Below are 14,504 nucleotides of genomic sequence, written 5' to 3' on the forward strand. Positions count from 1 at the left end.
ATCAGGATGGGCATGCGACTACATAAGCGTGGACAGACTGCAGCATCACTGCAGTTATCCACCTAGTCCCATCTGTTACCTGCTTGGGATCCCTGCTCATAAAGAGCCACAGAGCTAGGCCACAGTTATTCCCGGTGGGACTCCATTGACATGGGAGGTGGTACCAGACCGTCATCTTTCCCCTGTTCTTTCATCCAGAAGACTCTGGAAGGCAGTGCGGGAGGCTGCAAAACACTGCTCTCTACTTCACATCCCCACACTGGCGTTTGTCTTTGCAGGAAGAAACATTTTAAGCATTGCAAACAGAAATGGTAAAGACAGTGCAACTGGAGAAGAACAACAGTCAGTTCACTGCAGGTAGCCTCTCAAAAGAAAATACCTCTGGGCCAAATTCAAACCTGTGTAAACAGAAGTCAATCTTCCAGCAACAGGGGGATTAGCCCCCACTCGCACTAGCTTTGACTTTGCTGCTTGATGTTTATATCACTAGAGACCAAAGAATATACTTGCCAGACAAGAATAGGAATCATTAAGTCTGTGGTCCAAAGTGAGGCGCTGAACCATCTCAAAGAGTGAAGCGTGGTCAAAGTTACAGGGATTGGAAGAGATAAATTCATCCATGCCATGCTTTTGAGCTCTATCTGCATCTGTTCATTTATACATATAGAGAAAGACACCATTTAGAGAGATATAAGACATTTTAGTTGACAAATACAACAGAAAAAAAATATACAGTATGAAGCATGAAAGCTAAGTATCTCCTCCTCCCTACATTGCCATTAACTTTTCTCTGTGCAGGCTATACAGTACACTTTTCACCTCCCATTGTCAACTTGCATCAGTTATGGACTATCTTATTGCATTTAGGCAAAAGATTTTAGGATTAACATCGTGTCAACTGCTCATTATAGTGCATTTATTCTGTACTTAAAACCAGAACACAGACCCAAGAACTTTCTCTGTATCTTACAATACACTGAGTTAACAGAATTTTGGCTCACATAAGTAAATTAGCTCCTATTTAGATAGTTGCGGTTAATTATAATAGATTCTGCCATTCTAATGAAGTTACAGCTGTAGCATTTTTATCTACATTTACTAGGTTTTCTAGGTATCAGACCAGTTACGTTGTTCTTTATCCAAATGCCAATGTTTGTCTCCCCACGGCAATTCTTTTCCTAATGGCAACTTTAAATGCTACCTCACCGAAATGAAAAGATGCTCTTTTAAGCATCGCTAAGAAGTTAAATTGATATGTAGTTTGTTGTCACTGAGGCAGTAACCCCATAGTGCACCAGAGCTGCCAGTCATCCCGACGGAGGGGCTGAATTTCCCCTGCCTGGATTATGAGCTGCCATTTTTGGGTGAATTAACAGCCTCAACGTATTCACACTTCTCTGCTTTGGGTGACGTTTACAGGCACTAACTCCTAGGGGCTAATTAATTAATCTCAACATGGTTAACTAAAAATACACCGAATTCAGCAGTTGAAATGAAGCCACCAAGCTGGCCTGGGTGCGGCCAGCCGGGACCCTGCTGGGAGCAGGCTTTGTTCTACCAGCGTCCGGGGAATTAAAGGACACCTTTCACTCGGTTTTGTCCGTGCTCAGCTTCCTACTATATGGGTTCTTGCCAAATCCTCGACAAAGAGAATAGGATTTAAATCCTTCTCCTGTTTATAGCCTCCTAGGGGAACTGGGTGGCCTTGAAACAATGTGGCTGAAAGGACACAAAACCCGCAGTTTTCCGCAGTAGTAATATATGGTAACTGTATTTGTTTTAAAACAAAATCCCTCTTTACCAGAAGAAACAAAAATCCTTAATTAAAAAAAAATTAAAAAAAATAAAAGGAGCTTTAAATGATAATGAAGTAGTGTTCCTTTATATATGTTTTACTATTTAATATTAAGCTGTGAAGGATGGCATGTCTTCCTAAATACCTCATTCATGTCTGTGCTCTCAGATATTACTGATCATTGGAAGCAATCTTTACATTTTCTGTATAGTCTGTCGTTAGCTATACACAAACCATATAAATAACATCACCCACAGGAAAGAAATCAGACAAATTAAAACATGTAACATTTCAATTAGGTGCTAGCAATACTTAGTTCAGCAGTAGCTGGCAATTTTCCTCATTAAAACCCTGCTGAATAAACACTGATTTTTTTCCTACAGCTGGTTAATTTTTGAGGGTCTACTCCCCTGTTTCGCTCCGTGTGTGGGTCCTGCTGCCTCCCCCCCGCCTCGGGGGACAGAAGAAGCCACTGCCGGTGCCGAGCAACGTGGCAGCGCGAGGGCTGGCTCGGGGGACAGGGACAACCTCCCCGACGAGCGCATCACCTCCACGGCACCTCTCCAGCATCCTTGGGTGTGGGATGCAAATCCCACCCAGCCCTGGGGCTCACGGCACGGGCCGGCTCCTGTCTGTTTTGACAGCTTTCTGCCCCATAGTCTCTGTTCCTCTGGGCCAAGATCAATTTGATTGAGTTCACTCCCAAAGAGTTTGTCTACGCTGTTTTTGATTCCATCCCTAGTGCCCACAAAATGTTTTAACAGATATTATCGGACTATTTTTAATGGCTTGCTGCTCTGCCCCGCTCCTCTGAGTTGACTGCAAGCTGACAAATTGGCTGGAGGCCTTAATTTGCCAGCTTCGCTCAGAGATTTTATTACTTTTCAATTAGGAGCCCTGATACACTGTCAATCCTCCTGCTCAGCCAACGAGGCTCTGAGAGCTGAGTAAATCAGCTGGAAATTTGAAGAGTCCTCTAGCCCTTTAGCTGGTGAACTTTTTTGAGCAGATGTGCTAGAAAGCATGCTTGAAATGAATATTTTTTTACTCCAAACTAATAAGCTTTTTCCCACTTTATGTTCTCTGAACAAGGTGGACACAGAGCAGACCTTTGGTTGGTGTGAACCAGCCAAAGCTCTGCTGGTTACGATGGAGCTGAGGGTCCGTCCTGGGCTTTTTAAGGTCTCCTTGCCCAAGGCAAGGGCACAGACAGTTCCCTGCCAAGCACTGAGAACTGACACGGCACTTAAATGGCCATCACGACTGTCCATAATCACGGGCAATTTTACTTTCATTAATCACTGTGAAGCCACACCTTACTGAGCATCCCGTTGGGTGCCTGCTCAAAAGCCCATTTGTCCCAGATCTCACCATCTCAGAACAACAACCATCGGACATGGCACTGCATGAGCTCGAGTGACCAAAAAAGTATGAGCTGCACGACTTCTGCTCAGTCAGTGGTTTAAAATGTGGTTTTCTGCCATGGGAAGGAAGATGACCAGCCGCAGCTCTCCGTGCAGCCGCCCAGCACCGTAGTTCTGGCGTGATCACATCATTTTGCATCGGCAGAGCTGTGGGGCTGGGTGGGTGCACGTCACCCATGCAGGGGATAAAGCTGGCATCGTTTGAACTGGAGATGTCTTTGGACAATGGTAATACACATATGTATTTCTCTTAAATGGAATATCTGCTCTGGGCTAGATGCTTAAAAGTCTTAAGAATAACTAGGAGCAGGTTCAAAAGGACAATCCTACACTAAACTCACCTTCCCTTAATTAATTGTTGGAAAATAAACATGCCATGCAACTTGCAATTTATTTTTGCGTTTTGGTTTTCCAATGGACTCGCTTTTAAAAATGAAATTTGGGAGTCAAAGTATACCAAAAGCATGAAACTTCCCAGGCAATACAAAAAGAATAGGATAGAGCTAAATATATTGGTCCTCCGCTCCAGCAGCTGATCTGTGTGATTTAAAATAATGCCAACATCTGCATATTAAGTGAGTTTTATATATAATCCATCCTCTTTCAAAATGGCTTGTACAGTTTGAATGAGATTTTAAACAAAGTACAAAATAAGAATGGCTAATTTCACACCCAAACTGTACAACTAATGTGCAAGTACTTTAAATTAATTGTTCCAGTCAAATACGGTTGCTTTTTTGACCCTGCTCTGTTATTCTAGCTAAAAAGAAAGGAGAAACTAAAGAAAGAAAGTTATATGATGCTCCAGTAATTTACAATCCCTTCCCAAGGTGCCGTGCCAAGCTCGCTGGTGCTTCTTTGTTCGGGGCCCCAGCCAAAATGCTGCTGCAGGCCCACAGAAGTTATCTTACATATTTAGACAAGCTGCACACAACTGCAGCTGAAAGGTGTTCGATGGTGGTCTCGGAAGGGAGGCTGCCAGCGGAGGTAAATTGGCAGCACAGACTCCACGAACCTTTCTTCTGGAAAACTGCAGACTCTGGCCTTTTATATTACACTTGGTCACCTACATTACGGTCTTTTTTTAATACTGCCGGGTTTATTCTGTTCATTTTTATCCAGTTTGCATTTTACACTGACTCCACTAACCAGCCCCCTGTCACACGCACTCCCCCTACAAGTGTTTGAAATCAGAGTCTTAAAAATCTGCCAGGGTTGGGAACACAAAGATTTCAACAACAACAACAACAATAATAAAAACCAAAGGACCGTCCCACCATTTGGTCCTCTGAGGGCTGTATTTCTCTTTATCTAACTGTTACTTAAAAAGAAAGAGACAAAACAGTCAAATCTCTCATTCTTTTTTTTTAAATGTATTTCCCTGCCCTCTGCATTTCTTTTGCTCCAGCAATAATTTTGGCAGATTTTGCTCTGAGAGCAGTGAAGTTAATAGTGGGGGACAAGCTCCATAAAAGAATTCTTGTTATAAAAGGCTTTAGGTAGCCATTTTATTGTAAGAATTTCTTACTCCAGATTTATTTCTGTTCATTAATGAGTGACTTTGTTTTAGTACCAAAGGCAACTGAACATCCAGTAGATTTTACAACACGTTTGCTTATTTAAAAAAAAAACCAAAACCAACAAACAAAAAAACCCAAACAACTGTAAATTAAAAGGTGACTTTGTATCTTACTCATCTGGAAAATGTGTGCTTGTCATATCTGCTTGACATTACAAGAATGAAGATGTGGTTTGGACAGTAACAAACAATGACACTAGTCAACCTCATCAGGAGACATGAAATAAAGGAATGACAATGATTGATGGCAGCTATTCATTTACAGATATTTCTAGAAAACTCTTCGCTGGCCTGGCCGGGCAAAACGGGAGAAGTTTTCCAGCCTGCGCGGTGCGTGCCGGCAATGCACCGCGGCGGGCGGGCGACGGCGTGCCCACCGCGACCTGCCGCACACTTGGCCGCGTGCTCTGAGGAGCGGCGGGGTCCCCTCCTGCTCTCGCCGCTTAAGCGGAGCTAATGGACACGCTTGGGCTGCGACTTGTTAAAGAAATACCCAGGGGAAGCGCCTAGAAACCTCGTTTTGTTCGGCCGTGTGGAGTGAGAGGCTTTCCTAGCAAATACCGGTGTTCTGGAGGGGGAAAAAAACCCCCGTACTGGGACTTAAAATGCCAGGCTGTTGATTGTGAGCGAGCTGCTGGCAGTGCCGGCTGGTGACTTACCAAGTCCCCTCCTCGCCGTGCACTACAGCATTGCCACCTCTGAAAAGTGACGTGCGTGTGTGTGTGTGTCCAGGGCTCTGCAAACCTCCCCGCTACGAGCTGCGTCCGCTGCAGCGGGCTGAACTCGCCTCTCAGCTGGATACCTAAGAGCTCTTTTTTTTTCTTCATATTATTCCACGCTAGAAAATAGCTTTAAATTTAATCAGCTGTTTATTCCTGTGTTTTATGGCTTTTCCCCTGCTGCAAACAAATTCTCTTCTGCTCAAGTCACAATTTTAATAAACGATTATGAATGTTCCTGTAAATCACCAGACACACTAGGCACTGGATTGAAATCTAAGTTACCTAATGTTTGGTAGTTAAATGAATAAGAATTTGTAGGATGCACTTACATAATTCCTTGTGTGGCAAGTTAAAAACACAGTTTTAGAACAGCTATTTATAATATAAAACATTGTTTCACAGCATTTTTATAACTATTTAAAAATATTCTGAATTGGATGACTGCGGAAACCTGTGAATTTGTATTTCATAAGTTAGAGTCCCATGCTTCTTAAAGCACGTAGAAGTGATTTACAGGCTAGTTTTAAATTCATGCAAGTTATGTGAGAACTGAATTAACATTTTAATTCTGCACACAGCAGCGTTCTCATGATATCTCTAACTATCTAAAAAAAATAAAGCAATTAAAGCACAAAACTAATAATCTAATAGGATAGCAATGCATTGTAGTGCAAATACATGTAATGTTGCCAGACCCAAGTTCATTCATTCATTCACTCTTTCTTTCTTTCTTTCAAAGTGGCAAAAATCTGTATTTCCATCAAATTAAACTTTTTTTTGCAGTAAAGTCTGATAAGAATCCTCTTTGGAAATCCAAACGTTTAGAAAACAAAAAAAAGAAAGAAAAAAGAAAGTGTCTGCTGAGAAGGAATTCTGCCTGCTACTCAGGGGTATATTTATACATACACGCACATACTCACACACAGAAAAAAAAGAAGAAAAAAGAAACAAAAGGAGAAAGAAGAAAAAAAGGAGTCTTGTTTGATGGCCAGGAGGGATGACACCGCCTGTTCCTTCTCATAATTGCATTCAGGTACTCTGGATACATATTTGCCAGCTCTCATGACCCACTGAAGCTGTTCCCTCCTAAGGAAAGCAGGCACTCACCAGGTATTACAGAAGCAGCTTTTAACACCAGTAAAGGATTTGTACCGGGTGTATTTAAGACTGAACAAAGACTAAGGAGAAGCTCTTTTACAGAACAAGTTTGTGCTTTTACCTTTTTCAAAGTAGGTATTCCAGTAGGAAAAGGTAAAATAATAATTCCCCTGGCTTATTCGTTGGCAAGCATTGCTTTGATTGGTGATTGAGACCCACGCTAAAACATTAATTTATGATAATTTGGGGGAACAGCAGCACCCCTCCGTGACTAATGTACTTAAGTCGGAGTGGATCAGCATCTCCAAACCCGGGGTGACCCAGAGAGCTGCCACTTGCTGCCGAAATCATCCCCTACTGAGTTTACAGCAGAGGGAACTACCAAACCTCGATGAGTCAGGCTTGTTTTCACAAGGCACGTGCAGAGGGGTTTTTGGGGGGCTCCTGTGGAGTCCTGCACCTTGTCTAGGTCTCTCGGGGTCTCCTGCCCTACCTTTCTACGCTTTGAGGTGTCCACAGTTAGCCCCGCACACTGGTGCGCTGCACCAAGCTAATCATCGGCACGGAGAGAAAGGATATTGTCAGAGTGCAAAATGATCTGTTTTCAGGCAGGAAGCAGTCAACTAGATGTAAATTCCATGAAACAAAAGAAGGTATTATTTACAGTTTTATTGTGATGTTAATTAATATTTACGTCTTGGAATGAAAAATAGAAATGTTAATGATTGGCTTTACTAAAAGGATCACTTGATGCCAATGTGAAAGCCAGGGAGAGAAGGCAATTATGCAAACATCACATGCATCCTAATTTCAGTATGGAAACTTACATTTCAAACCTCAATTCAGGAAAATAACATGGAAGGTTTGTACTACAAAATCTAAACATGAGAAAGATTTAAGAGAAAAAAAAGCACATTGCATATGTCAGATAATCTAGTCTGATTATCTGAGCTGTGCTAGCTACAGGGAAGCACTTACCCTTGAGTCCAGCTAGAAGTTAGCAGGGTAAGAAGGAACAAACCAGAATAACATAAAGACTAGCAACAAGGCTCAGGAAAGCAGACAGGAGCCCTAACCTAGCAGCTAAATATTTGGGTTCAAGCAAAGAATGAAAAAGAAACTTAAAGAAAATCAAACCAACCAAAAAAAACCCACTTACAGCTGAGAATTTCTTAAGCAGCTCAATAAACCTTGCTACTTATTATGGGGGAACAAATAATTACAAATTCTCAAACCAACCAACTCTTTGTATATGGTGTGATTAACAGTCATTAAATATAAACAGACATTAAAAAACGAAATATAACCACAAGTGATACGTAAAACAAGTACGGACCAATCTTTCATGTTAAAAAGAAAAGGGTTTCAGAAAAAAAAGAACGTTGAGCATGTTTGGGAATTTTGTTTGATGCATCACTAACACAGAACGAACAAAGATCGGTGCTTTCAGACAAGTGACCACTTTTATGAAGCTTAAATATTGCCAAAAGGTGTAATATGTATTGGCAGCATTATTGACTACAATACTGTGCATGATTTCAACAGTAAACAAGAACAGTTTGGGGTTTTTTCTTTCATAACGCGAACACTGGAGAAAAGCACAGCTTTGCGTGAATGGAGTTTTTCTTTTAAATTGTAGCAAAACAAAAAAAGCAAAACTTTTCACTCTAACAGGTATTGTTCACCCACATAAAAGGAATTGTAGAGTCATACAAAAATTAATGAATAGCAGGATCTATTTTTTTTTCAGTACTTAAATTGCAAATAAAATAAACTCCACCCTGGTTCGGAGCTGTCTGCTTACTTCCAAGTCAAGCGCTGCTTATCGAAGTGCGGATGAGAATTTGAGTGCTGCTGAAGTTTGTGTTTACTAAGTCAAAAGAGGTGGGAACCAAATGAATTCACTATTTCTCCAAAGTTTCCCCAACAGCAAAATATGTTCTTGTCAAGTTTCTGTTTAACAGACAGCTCCATCACAGGAGCGGAGGGCCGGATTTTCTCTGCATGTGCATGCATGCGCATGTGCCATCTCGGACTGCTACAACATGAAAGCTATAACAACAGTTACTTGTCAAATGGCTTAACATTTACTTCTTTGCACATCCTCATTCACCATAGACTCTAATAAGCACAAAAAATATGACAGGTATAAAGATAAATGCACAAGAATAAAATGTCTCGCAAAAGTCCTTACCTTTCTGCAGGCAAAAAAACCCCAAACAAACCAAAAAACCCAAGCCAAAAAAACCCAATAACAAACCAAGACCCTTTTCAAAATGCAATACTTGATATGTTTGAATTTCAAGACTGAAGGAGCTGAGATACATATTTGTGCATTTAAGACTCCTGATAAGCCATCATGTGTGGCATGCATGACTCACTTCCGCTTCTGATCATTTAACTGCTGCGCCCAATGACTTTTCCATGAGCATTGCCATGTACAAATGTTGAAATATGAAATGAGCAGGCCTTGCTGTTGAGATGAAGGTGTACTATGGCGTGCTGCCCTCCTCCTCCTGTCGGATTAAGGTCCTGTGCACAAAAAGCTTTCAGAGGGATCTAGATCCAAGGGAGGAGGAGGAAGGAAGACCGAGGACAAAACGCACTAGCCCAGAGGATGCTGAAGTAGCAAGTCATCATCAGACTGAGGAGCTGACTGGTTTCCCACTTCCATGCTTTGGCACAACACAACCAAAAGGGTTTCCCAGTGCCTGCAGCAAAAAGGGGAGCCTGAAGCCTCCCAGCTTATGGGGAAAACACCTTGTGGATGGAAAGAGAGTGGTGGCATAAAAAAAGCTGAATGATCTGGATTTGGAGTTGGTATCGGCATGAGAACAAGTGAGAGAAACTGAGGTCAGATCCTGACCCCCTCAGATGCCCTGGAGGGACCAGGGGGTGAAATCTCAGCTGTTTTCACCAGAAGCGAGGATGAGGGATCCCTGCCTCCTGGCAGGCAAGTGAGATGGAAAAAGCAAGGTCAAACCTGTGGCATTTCTATAGCTTTGAGCACAGGCAGGCTGATACAGGTCTGCAGGACCACGAGCAGCACAAGTCTCTGGTGGACGTGCTGGGCTGTGGTTAGATGCAGAGAGTACTCCTGGGCTCAGTCACCGGCTTCACTGCTCCCTGGCAAGGACTAGGACAAACCAGCTGCCCCTTCTCCATCCCAGTAACCTAAGCAGGGGGGTTCAGCTCTCTCCACGCACACAGTGCTAGGCTGTGCATGGGGACAACATACCTGAAGGTCCACGGCCCCAGGCATCCCCTTTCCCTTCCCAAATTCCTGGCAGACTTTGCCTCAGCTGCTGCCAGGCAATTACGATGTGTCTGGGAACGGGACCCTTCACCTGACCCCACATATTGGTCTGGCAAAGTGAAAACTCCATGAACATCAGGAATTTACCCAGCAGAAAAATTTTCCAGGCCTGATGTCTGCAGGGATGGGAGAAGCCTGGAGGGAAAGTTGATTCCCCAGTTTGATATTCTCTCGCTGCCCTCACCCTAATCCGCAGGGATCATGCTGGGACAAACAGGAGTGCGTCCTCTTTGCACCAACCACACAGCTAAGAGCATCCTTGAGCATCACTTGTTAGGAGAGGGAGCCACGAGCAGATCCCTCTGCTGTTCTCCCTTGCTACACTTTGAAGGCTTTTAGCACGTAAAAAAGCAGCCATAGAAGGACCTGTGCCTGCTACGTCCAAGAACCTGGGCAGAGGGACATACAATCCCTGGGAATGCTCTCAGGTCAGCACAGCTCAGCCAGGTCTAGAGGCTAACCACGGCCGGTATACTGCCCTCTTGCAAGAGCCCAATTCCCACCTTCCATTTTGGCTTTCTGAGAGGCGTCCTTCTTTCCCGACCCCAATCCTTCACACCTTGCACCCCCAAAGCCAGTGACCTGACTGGGATGAAGAGCATGAGGGTCACTGAAATGAAAATACTGACTATGGGTTTACCACACTGCATCACGCTACGTCCCCACTGACAGCAGCAGCAATGCAAGGCAGAAGGGAGTCCAAAATATGCAGGCATATGGAGGATTAAAAAAAAAAAAGAAAAAAGCAGCAAGCAGAGGTTTTCCGCTGTAACACTGATAGTACAGATGTATGTCTTGCATTGTTACTTTCTATAAATACTGAAATGAAGAAGTTAAACCAATATAAAAGGTGATCAAATTATATTGATAAGCAAGGGGCAGATTTTCTGAGTTCCTTACAACAAAATACTCTATAACAGCTTTACAGGGACTATTTTAAATGTTGAAATCTGATTTAATTAGGAGAATTTGCTAATATTGAACCACTTTTCCTTATTTTCCTTATGATACTAATTCTTAAATTTTGCTGAAACTAGCAAGAACTGCTGTATGTTACATAACAAAGAGGCTCCAGACGTGCGATCGACACTTTCAAGAAAAATGAGTGAGGAGGCATTTGTCTGGTTTATAATCAAATTATATTTGCAAGACAAAAGAAATTGCTCTGAATTTCAAATTAAGCAAACTGGGTATAACTGCACAGGACATGCAGCATAGCTACGACTTAAAAGATGATTGCTTTAAATTCACATCTAACTGGCCTGCAAAGCAACCTGTTAAAAATACCATATGTTTTCCTACAGTTGAATATTCAACAGGAGACCTCTTTTTGTGTGTGCATTTCATACTTGCAAGATTTGCACCTGTAGTTCTGAGCACGTGATGCATTTGATAGACAGCTAATGGCGCTAATGAATCGCTCTGATCTGGGTGTGCAGTTTATTGTGTGGGGGTAAAATGCACGTCTGCAGAAAGCAAGCTGGGTCTCAGGCTCTGAGATCGCAGTCTCTCCTCCATCAAGTATTGCACTTTAAAATACTCATTGACAAGTTCCCCAAGGAATTTTGTTTCTCGGGTTTGGTTGTGTTAAACACAGGTTAACTGGGTCTGGATCCACTGTTGTAAAAAGCAGCTTAATGACAATGAAAAAAATTTCATTTTGGAGTCAGAAACATGTACGAATATTGATTTACATCAGTGCAGAAAATCTTTCCACCAAAGACTTCTGCTCTCTAGGAGAACTTATTTACTTACAAAATTGAGAGATTGGGGCATCTAGCTGGGGTACATTTCCTCCTTTAGCATTTAGCTTTTGCACTTGGGTAGGCGGCACAGGTTTGTGAGATTGGCCGGTGGCTCGGTACATGGCTTGGACCCACAGGATACGGTCCTGCTCATCGTCACTTGCAAAAATCACCGTGTCTCCTTCCTTCACAGCGTTGAAGAATGCTCTGCCGCCCTCCAAACCTGGCAGGAGAGGAAGTGACAACGGGGTTTTGCAGACTTTGAGGCCAGCCAGGGGACGTCCCCCGGCTTCCCATCCCACCATCGCCCCACATGTCCCCCCAGCCAGCCTCACACTGCCCCCGGCTCCTGGCTGAGCTCAGTCCCCTCCTCTGCACCAAACTCACCTGCGAGAGAGCCTGCCAGGTCCCCAGGTAGCACCCTGCACCGTGATTACTAAAACATACCCCAACACACTCGGATTAATTGCTTCTCTCACCTGCAGCCCCGTCTGTGCACGTCCCGTGCAGGTTGCACCGCTGCAGCCCCATTAAAAATGAGTTTTCAGGGGACGTGGTGGGAGGTTTCCCATTAAAGCGAGTGCACCAGTGCTCACACTGCACAAAAGGTGCTTGGGTGATGTGCTTATTTCTGTCTTTGCCCTGATTCGGGACCCATCTTCCCATCTCCCTAACATCGGAATTAAGCTGGAATCAAGGTCTTGACAACCAACCTACTGTGTCTTTCTTCACCTCCTCTGGGGATACCATTATCCAGGGCATGGTGAGGATCACCATGTGCAATGTGTCGCCCCACCGAAATAAAAGAAATGTGGTGCTCCTCCACTTGAAGAGGAGTCTCAGCACCATGTACACAACAGGTACCTCCAGGTACCAAGGGGCCTTCTAATTCTGCCCCTTCCACTCACTTACATCTATCAGAGAGAAAATGGGGCAGGCAAAAATGCTGGGTTGGTCCCATAAATATTTTCTACAATAAAGACAGGCATAGCTGCTAACCTTTTATTTAGGGACTATAATCTGAAGGCACAGGTTAGGATCATCACTTGATTTGAGCATTCAGTTCACAATCAAATTTCACTGGGATTTAAGCGTCTAATTCACTTAGGCTCCCCAGAGAAGATGAGTCTTTCCCTCCTCTGGTGCAACTCCTAGCTCAATTCCTTAGATCTATTTATAGTAAAGTCATGCATAGCTAATGATCAGTATAAACACAAACATATTTATAATAATGCTGATCACAGTTCAGCTGCAAGCAGGGAGAGAGAGAGGACTCCCGTTTGGGAGCCGTACGCAGCGTGGCGAGCACGAGCACCTGCGGGCGCAGCAGCAAGCTGTCGGCCCCCGTACCTGGCTGCGGGTCGGTGTAGTCCACAGTGTATCCGTCGAGCTGCAGCAGCTCTTGAGGTTCAGCTTTTTTCTCCCGGTAGCTGCACATAGCAAATGTATATTGACTAACCTGAAGAAAATCACAAAGCTAAGATGGCACCGGGTGATCACGACAAGGCAATCCAAAGCGCTTACAAATGCCGTACGCTGATGGTGTGTTTACAGGGACTGGGGGTGGTGGGGTAATTTTGACAGTCATTGCCCATACGAGACAAACTAAACTTTTTACCATGGTTTTGCAAAGCTCTCTTTAACACACCCTGCTGCGGCAGGCATCTAATTCTCCGCATCAGTACATACAGCGGTTTAATTTCCTCCAAAAGAGGAAGCTCCACGCTTTAAAACCCTCTATCATTCATCTCCAGACAAGTGCAAGAGTGACACCCTGTCACAAACAATGTGAGCTAAATTGCTAGGTGCCAGTCATATTAAAGCAATCTTAAGATCCCACTGATCTCGGCAGTTGTTGTCATCAGTGCTGTAAATGGCAGCTCTCACTCCTCTGAGGTACCATCTGCATGACACGATACATTCAATGTCAAGCTCTTGACGGAAGCCGACTCAGCTGCAGGGGCTCTGCCAGGCTCCTGAATCGCCTTTAGGAGGCCATCAGGCCGCATCAAGACCCCGCGCGTACTCGGCGTGCTGCAATCTGGATGGTCGGCGAGAAGCTCGTCCAGGGAGGAGAAGAGAGGAGAGGAGAGGATTCTCCGTGCCCCAGGCTAGGAACTCACGGGGAAATTTACTGTCAAATGATTTCAAATGACTTTGTTAAGGTTGTGTCACATCCTGGACGCCTTACGTAATTTTATTAGTCTGGACATTTTGTTGACCTCCGGAGGAAACTTTGAAACTCTGGTGGGTGGCAATGGATCGTGCTCGTCATTTTTTGGAAGTCGGGAGAGATCCCGAATGGTGGGCGAGCGGTTGGGCTGGGGCATTTTGCCTCCAAACTCCAGACAAATCGCTCGGCTGCAAATACACATGCAGCACCTATTTTGGTGGCATCTATAGCTAATAAAATGTCATTTATTTAAGTCAGGGGACCCGTCTATTGGCATAGCGTCTCCCAGCCAGCGCTCAGTATATTGCTGCCCTCTATGGGCTTCTGCTAGCTGCCAGCCTGCTCTCAGCAGCCCTGCCTGCACGGTGCCTTCCTCCAGGAACAGCTCCAAAAGCCACCTAAGAATAAACCCTATCATTAACACATTTGTGGGAGTAAGACTAAAAGTGATGCTTTAAGCATCTTGCATCCTCCTTAAAACTACCAGCACTGACGAAAGATTGACAAGTAACAGACCAATAGCAGGAGCACACCAGTGCATATTCTATGCTATGAACTTTGAATGCATACCATCGTACCGGCAACACAAAAATTAAAAGATTAACACGAAGAAATCTAAAAATAACCTAGTGCCCCACCGCACAATATTCAG

General features: G+C 43.9%; 1 protein-coding gene across 1 annotated transcript in view; it reads right to left on the reverse strand.

The window, feature by feature from the left end:
* Nucleotides 1-14,504, reverse strand: part of CADPS (Ca++-dependent secretion activator) — a 193,446-nt gene that overhangs the window by 87,848 nt on the left and 91,094 nt on the right. Inside the window, exons 10-12 of the mRNA XM_009329499.1 lie at nucleotides 13,030-13,138; nucleotides 11,690-11,902; nucleotides 511-647 (exon numbers count right to left, since the gene is read on the reverse strand). Of these exons, the coding sequence (XP_009327774.1) occupies nucleotides 511-647; nucleotides 11,690-11,902; nucleotides 13,030-13,138 (459 nt within the window). The remainder of the gene's footprint in view (nucleotides 1-510; nucleotides 648-11,689; nucleotides 11,903-13,029; nucleotides 13,139-14,504) is intronic.

The sequence above is a fragment of the Pygoscelis adeliae genome, unplaced genomic scaffold (assembly GCF_000699105.1).
Source record: "Pygoscelis adeliae isolate BGI_AS28 unplaced genomic scaffold, ASM69910v1 Scaffold148, whole genome shotgun sequence".
In the NCBI taxonomy this organism is placed as follows: Eukaryota; Metazoa; Chordata; class Aves; order Sphenisciformes; family Spheniscidae; genus Pygoscelis; species Pygoscelis adeliae.